General features: G+C 40.5%; 1 protein-coding gene across 4 annotated transcripts in view; it reads left to right on the plus strand.

Moving 5' to 3' along the window:
* Positions 1-6,863, plus strand: part of prpf18 (PRP18 pre-mRNA processing factor 18 homolog (yeast)) — a 28,833-nt gene extending 21,970 nt beyond the window's left edge. For all 4 annotated transcript variants that reach the window (XM_043714178.1, XM_043714179.1, XM_043714182.1 and 1 more), the window contains 3 exons: positions 1,902-1,973; positions 5,400-5,555; positions 6,616-6,863. In XM_043714178.1, coding sequence (XP_043570113.1) covers positions 1,902-1,973; positions 5,400-5,555; positions 6,616-6,696 — 309 coding nt within the window. In that variant the 3' untranslated portion in view covers positions 6,697-6,863. The remainder of the gene's footprint in view (positions 1-1,901; positions 1,974-5,399; positions 5,556-6,615) is intronic.
* Positions 6,864-8,089: the final 1,226 nt, after the last annotated feature.

The following is an 8,089-nucleotide window of genomic DNA, read 5'->3' on the forward strand; positions in this document are numbered from 1 at the left end:
AGTTTCTGCTGTAGTTCTTTAGCCAGTTTGTGTGATGGTGTCCCTGGTAGTGATACTATGGGTCTGAGTGGGATGTCTGGTTTGTGCACTTTAGGTAGTCCATAGAATCTGGGGGTGTTGTTGCTTTCAGGTTTCATTCTTTGTAGGTCAAACCTAGTTAACTGTCCGTTTTTTCGTAGGTTCCTCAGTGTGTTGTTTATCCTATTGGTGAGCTGTGGGGTGGGGTCAAACTCCCTCTTTTGGTAGGTGTTAGTATCTGCAAGCAGTTGTTGCGCTTTTTGGATGTACTCTACTTTGTCCAGGGGTGAGGTCAAACTCCCTCTTTTGTACAGAGAACACCGAACGGAGAATTCACCACAAAGGTATACAGGAAAGCCACACACACAGACCAAGTCCTAAACTACAAAAGCAACCACCCCAACACACACAAAAGAAGTTGCATCAAGACACTGTTCAAAAGGGCCACAACACACTGCAGTACACCAGAAGTGCAAAAACAGGAAGAAGAACACCTATACAATGTATTCGCCAAAAACAGATACTCGCGCAATTTCATCAACAACAGATGCCTAAGGGAAAGACCATGGAATGAGGACATGCCACAACCCAAAGGACTAGCCACACTACCATACATCAAAAACATTTCTGAACTGACAGCCAGACTACTGCGACCACTCGGACTCATAACAGCACACAAACCAACAGCCACTCTCAGACAACAACTCACCAGGACGAAGGACCCAATACCCAGCATGAGCAAAACCAATGTAGTGTACAAAATCCCATGCAAGGACTGCACAAAACACCACTTAGGACAAACAGGAAGGCATCTAACGATCCGCATCCATGAACACCAACTAGCCACGAAACGACATGACCAGCTATCCTTAGTAGCCACACACGCAGATGACAAGCAACATGAGTTCGACTGGGACAACATTACTATTATAGGACAAGCCATAGACAGGGGACGAAACGTCTGCAACACAAATTCCCAGCTAGGCGAACAGAACCACAACAACGAGCACCCGGGCTACAAATCTTCTCTCAAATCTTGACCGGTTAGGTATCCTCTGATTGGTGCACATTTTTTAAAACATAGACTTGTAGTGCACTTTTTGGAATGAAGAAGTACAGATTTCCAGCAGGAAATTAATCTTTTAAATTCCATAGAGGCTGTTTAAAGGAAGTTTACTAGGTTGGCGTGTGGACTGACCATGTTGTCCGATGAGATAAGATTGGGCAGGCTGGTGGTCTTTCCATTGGAATTCAGAAGTGCATAAGGTGATTGGATTGAAGTGTATAAGATCCTGAATGGCCTTGACAAGGTGGATGTGGAAAGGATGAGTGAGTCCAGAGCTCAGGGACCCTGGTTTAAAATTAGGGCTCCCCTTTTAGGACAGATATGAGGAATTTCTTTTCTGTTTGAGGGTCACGTGAGTTTGGAACTTGGCCTGAGCAGTTGGTGGAGGTGGGGTCATTGAGTATTTTGAAGGTGGAAGTAGTTAGATTTTAGTTAGGTAGGGAATCGTGAGTTATCAGGGAGAGATGGGAACGTGGAATTTGGAACACAAACAGACCGGGGACAATCTTACTGAATGACAGAGCAGGCTGAATTGGCCAGATGACCTACTTTTGCTCCTAATCTATATTTTTGTAAGTATTCCCAACTCTCAAAGTTAGAATGTTTTTAACTTTAAGCCCTGTGGCGATAATGAAGTTTGATTTAAAAATTTGTAAATAATTATTTTTTCTGTGCAATTACTGCTGTGTCAATGTTTGTGGACTATTTGATTGTTACAGTTTGATTAGTCATATAAGACTTGGATAAATGCTACATTAATTTATTGTAGTTTCTCTAAATACAAGTTTAAATGAGTGTTTCTTCTACTTTCTCCCAGACTTTGTCTCAGGACATCAAAGAATCCATAACAGATATCATCAAATTCATGTTACAAAGAGAATATGTTAAGGTAAGTACTTTAATAAAACCCATTTCTTCACACTGCAGACCTTAGGTTGATATGCTGTTAGTGTGGGTCTTCCAAGATTTGAAAATGCAATGGTGAAGGAACAGCCAGGTTCCTAAATTAGTATGATGTGTGGCTTGGCAACTTGGTGCTCCCATGTTAAGCTAACCAACCTGTAGTTACCCATTTTTGTCCCCCTCCCTTTCTGAATAAGGGTTTTAAATGAGCAGTTTTTCGTTCCTTTGTGACTTTTACAGAATCTCTAAAGATTCTTGGAGATAACATCAGTGAGTTCACTATCTCTCTATATCTACTTCCTTTAGTAAGAGACTATCTGGATAGAGCTTGGAAATAAAAAAAAGGGTGATCACTTTGGGATTATGCTGCAGGCCTCCAGAAGTCAAAGGGAGATAGAGGAGGAGCAGATATGTAGGCAAATCACAGAAAGGTGTGAGAGGAACAGAATTATCATAATAGGGGATTTCAACTTTGCTCGTATTAACTGCGACAGCCTTAGTGTCAAAGGATTAGATGGGTGGAACATTAATGTGTGCAGCCAGTAGCTAGATAGTCTTACTAGAGAGAGAGCAGTGCTACATCCAATCGTAGGTAATGAAGAATGTCAAGTTTCAGTGGGAGAGCATTTTGGGGATAGTGACCATTAGCCTAAGTTTCAAAGTCCTTATGAAAATGGATAAAGATAGTGCAGAAGTTAAGTGTCTAATTGGGGGAAGGCCCGTTTCAATATCATTAGTCAGGTACTGGGAGCAGTTACTTGTATGTAAGTCTATATTTGGAAAGTGGTAATATTTTAAAAGTAGTTTACTGAAAGTTCAGGGCCAGTGTGTTCCTCTAAGATTGAAGGGCAAGTCCAGGGAACCCTGGATGTCAAAGGATATTGAGAGTTTGACAAAGAAAAAGAAGGAAACTTGTTAGGTACAAAGCATTAAAAACAGGGATAATCCTTCAGAAGTAAAGAGAGTGCTTGATAAATTAAAGACAGAAGGTGGTGAGGAGATAAGCACTGTAACTATCACAAGAAAAAAGTACAAGGGAGACTCATGTGGCTAAAGGCTGAGAAGCCCACTGGACCAGATACATTGCATCCCAGGATACTCGAGTCATACAGCATAGCTGTTCAACTTAGTAATTGTGTCAGGAAGATGGGCTGAAATGTTGTCAACCTACGACGATTCTGGAACAGGGGAGATTAGTAAGCAAGATTAGATCTCAAGGAATATAGGGAGAATTAGCCAATTGGATACAGAACTGGCTCAAAGGTAGAAGACAGAGGGTGGTGGTGGAGGGTTGTTTTTCAGACTGGAGACCTGTGACTAATGGAGTGCCACAAGGATCGGTGCTGGGTCCTCTACTTTTTGTCATTTATACAAATGATTTGGATGTGAGCACAAGAGGTAGCATTAGTAAGTTTGCAGATGACACCAAAATTGGAGGTATAGTGGACAGCGAAGGACAATAGGATCTTGATCAGATGGGCCAATGGACTAAGGAGTGGCAGATGGAGTTGCTGAAGAAAGAGACCTTGGAGTGCAGGTTCATAGCTCCTTGAAAGTGGAGTTGTAGGTAGATAGCATTGTTCACTCAGAGCATTGAGTGCAGGAGTTGGGAGGTCATGTTGCGGCTGTGCAGGACATTGGTTAGGCCACTGTTGGAATATTGCATGCATTTCTGGACTCTTTCCTATCGGAAAGATGTTGTGAAACTTGAAAGGGTTCAGAAGAGATTTACAAGGATGTTGCCAGGGTTGGAGGATTTGAGCTATAGAGAGAGGCTGAACAGGCTGGGGCTGTTTTCCCTGGAGTGTCGGAGGCTGAGGCATGACCTCATAGAGATTTATAAAATCATGAGGGGCATGGATAGTTAAATAGGCAAAGTCTTTTCCCTGGGTTTGGAGAGTCCAGAACTGGAGGATATAGGTTTAGGGTGAGAGGGGAAAGATATAAGAGACACCTACGGGGCAACGTTTTCACGCAGAGGGTGGTACGTGTATGGAATGAGCTGCCAGAGGAAGTGATGGAGGCTGGTACAATTGCAACATTTAAGAGGCATTTGGATGGGTATATGAATAGGAAGGGTTTGTAGGGATATGGGCCGGGTGCTGGCAGGTGGGATTAGATTGGGTTGGAATAACTGGTCGGCATGGACGGGTTAGACCGAAGGATCTGTTTCCATGCTGTACACCTCTATGACTCTATTAAAAGTCTCTGTGACTTTAATATCTGAACTCCTTGGTGTCATATCACCCATGCTGGGGAAGCCTGTGATGATCATGGCTGGATAAGCTGGTAGTCAAGGATAAATCCTTATAAAAGATCAACCTTGCTATTTGGTTTCGGTGAGATCATCATAGAATCCCAGCATTGCGGAAGTAGGCCATTCAGCCCATCGAGCTGAAAATGTGTTGCTGGAAAAGCGCAGCAGGTCAGGCAGCATCCAAGGAACAGGAGAATTGACGTTTCGGGCATTAGCCCTTCTTCAGGAACCTGAAGAAGGGCTTATGCCTGAAACATCGATTCTCCTGTTCCTTGGATGCTGCCTGACCTGCTGCACTTTTCCAGCAACACATTTTCACCTCTGATCTCCAGCATCTGCAGTCCTCACTTTCTCCATTTAGCCCATCAAATCAGTACCAGCCGTCTGCAGAGTATCCCACCCAGACCCAGGACTGAACCTCGTGACATTTATCATGGCTAATCCACATAGCACATCCCTGAACACTATGGGCAATTTATCATGGCCGATCCACCAAACGTGCATTTCTTTGGACTGTGGGTGGAATCCAGAGCACCCGGAGGAAACCCATGCAGACACGTAGAAAATGTACAAACTCCACACAGTTACCAGAGGGTGGAATTGAACTAGGGTCTCTAGTGCTGTGAGGCAGCAGTGCTAACCACTGAGCCATTGTGCTGCCCATGAGATGTATTGAGTGAAGCTGCTATGGCCTATTGTAGCTTGGCATTTGGGAAGCTACAGAGAAACGTCAAAGCCATCCAGTCTTATAAATTTTGCAGCATCTGTTCATTATGGCTGTGATGTTGAGCTGTTGTCTTTCTACAGGATCCATACATTATACTTTGATGTTTAGTAAGGGAAATTACAGAAGACACCAGCATGCAGCTGAACATAATTTTATTATTTCAGAAATGTTGAAGTTTCATTTTATGGAAAGACTGTTCCAGGATTACTGTCACCTGAAAGTCTGTGTCTTCAACACATAAGATGCACAGAACTAATTGTCACTGTTGAATCAGAGTTTGTGCAATAGCAATTTGCATCATCTGGCCATTTAACTTGCATGAGTACTTCTGTTCGATTTATTACGTAAAGTTAATGAACAGTTAACTAGACCACTTTTGTGTCATCATTAAGTGTAGATTTTGTATGAAGCATTTGTCTTCTCCACAGGCAAATGATGCCTACCTTCAGATGGCCATTGGCAATGCTCCATGGCCCATTGGAGTTACCATGGTTGGTATCCACGCCCGTACAGGTCGTGAAAAAATTTTTTCCAAACACGTAGCACATGTATTAAATGATGAAACACAGCGGAAATACATCCAGGTTAGTCCGTTAAATCTTAAGTGAGAGGTTTTATACTGAACTGTGAAAGGTACTTTCGGCTTTTATTAGGCTAGTATGATTTAGTCATCTTTCCACATTTATTTTCTGGTGTAAATGGTCTTAGGAAAGGTACAATATCTGGCTGACACCAGTAAAGGAAAATCAGCTTTTGTATATTCGCTGACTCGCATTGGTACAGGAGATCAACAATCTAATATGTGTTGCCTCTAATGACACCCCAATGTTGTATGATATTATAGATGTAAAACACACTTTTTCTGAACAAAAGGTCAGTCATTTCATGATTGTGGTTTCTTGACCGTAGTTAGAAATGTTCAATTGCTTCAGTTACTTTCTGATTAGCCTTAGTTTATAGGCAGCCACAATTATCTTGATTTGGCTATAGAGAGCATTCAGCAGTGACCTTGGAGAAACATGTCTGGTTAACTCATTAACTGCACTCCATAAGCTTTACCTCTTTGTGAGCATCAGAGATCAGCTAATGTTTAAAGAAACTATGAAAACAATGATAAGAAACAAATCTAATATTTCACATAGCATTTGACAAGCTATGATGAAATTAAGAGGGAAGCAACATTGGACATTTAGCTTAATTCTGAGGTATTCACTTTAATTATGAACAGCTTGTGCAAAGTAGAAACACATTGTTGATAACAATTGCTTCGTAATTACAGGTACAATGAGTCCATTGAAAGACATTTTTGCAGTTTGTTGAGGGGGCACCAGATTCTGATTTTCATATGTTTGAAATGAACATTTGGCTGGTAGCTAAAATTGTACCTGTATTTCAGTATTGAATCTCCCTGATACTATAGAAAATTATTTACTGTTAAGTATGGTTAGAGCGTTGGACATTGTACATTGGAATGTGAATTGCCTAATAAATTTGCATGTGTCACCTTTAAAATTGTAAAACGTCTCCAAATTCCTGTTTGATCATTAAAACTTGTGATTCAGGAAAATGCTTAGCCTTTTAGATTACATTCATTTGCCAAAAACCATTGCCCCAATTCACTTTTCCTCAATGGTGTTCTTCCAGGGCTTGAAAAGGTTGATGACCATCTGCCAAAAGCATTTTCCAACAGATCCGTCAAAGTGTGTGGAGTACAATGCACTTTAACCAGCTAGCTTTTGAATGGAACCTTTTCTGTATAATTCCTGGATTGAACTGTTAAGAGTCAGACCTATCGGGAGCTGTAAAGAAGAATTTGTGGGACTGTGCAAGTATTTCAAACATCAATGAAATGTTCTTCAGAAAAGCACAAGCATTAAAGCTGCATGACCCCACAGTTGTGTTTGTTTAGTATTAAGTAACTTACAAGCATCTGCATCCAATTGTTTTTAATTACCCTTCTGGTAATTCAAACCAATTTTTTGATAATTTAAGTCTCGTCAATAGAAATATGCTCACACAGTCTTTGGGAAAATACTTTGAATTCAGGATTGTGTTCACACAAACTTTAAAATGTATGGTTATTGAATATGTTCTGTCATTGATGGTTTTGCCTGAATCATCTGTAAATTATTGTAACTTAAATTTTGAACTCAGTAAGATTTCAGCCGTACTTGGTGGCCATTACTGAGGATTGCATTCTATATTTTGCCCAGGTACTTGCCATTTTCATGACACCAGCAAATGATTGCATTTTCTTTAGCAGTTGAAGGCACTATCGACTCACATTTGCTGTGTCAATAATTGTGTACCACTTCATATTACATTCAAGTGCATTTGAGGCAGACTGTCCATACTAAATGTGAATTGGTATTTTGGACATTCTTCAAGTTGTTCTTATACCAAATCATCTTGCTTTGTGTTATCATACAACGCTTTTGTTCTTTCCATTACTTTATGCTGCCGAGTTTAAATTGTTGGCACTTGCACAATAGTCTTGGTTTTGTAAAAATACTGTGTAAATGTTTCTTATGTTCATGCTGTCTTGTCTTGGCTGCACCTTTAATGTCTGAAACCTGATGCTGTAAATCAGGATATTCTCTCAAAAATCTAATTTTAATATCTCATGAGTATTGTACATGGCTGAAATGTTTAAGCTTGCAGTAAATGCTCTTTTAATTTTTATGTCATTTCCAGGCTTCGAGGAGGAGTAGACAAGAAGTAGACAATAGTTCAGCACTTGAGCAACAGTTTTCATACATTCTCTTTATTCCATCCATTTTTATTTTTGGAGGATGTGCCTGGCATTTACTGAGGACCTTATTTAGTAACAGTTAATAGTGGCTATGCAGTTATATAAGTTGGAACATCCAAAGTACTCCACCTCATAAGTTTACAAAAGACCAGGAAATGCCACTGTAGAATCTGCTGCTGTTTGTGGCAGAGTAGTAGCAAACAGCCAACTATCTTTTCTATTGTCTTGGATTGTAGGATATACTGAATAAGCATCTGTTTTGCAATGAAATCTTAATTACAGCCAAATTTAATAAGCCAAACATATTTTGTGTCCGGATCTTTTGACTCATTGAATGTTGTGTATGGGTAAAATTTTAATTCCAGT

Source organism: Chiloscyllium plagiosum, chromosome 23, assembly GCF_004010195.1.
Source record: "Chiloscyllium plagiosum isolate BGI_BamShark_2017 chromosome 23, ASM401019v2, whole genome shotgun sequence".
Taxonomy (NCBI): Eukaryota; Metazoa; Chordata; class Chondrichthyes; order Orectolobiformes; family Hemiscylliidae; genus Chiloscyllium; species Chiloscyllium plagiosum.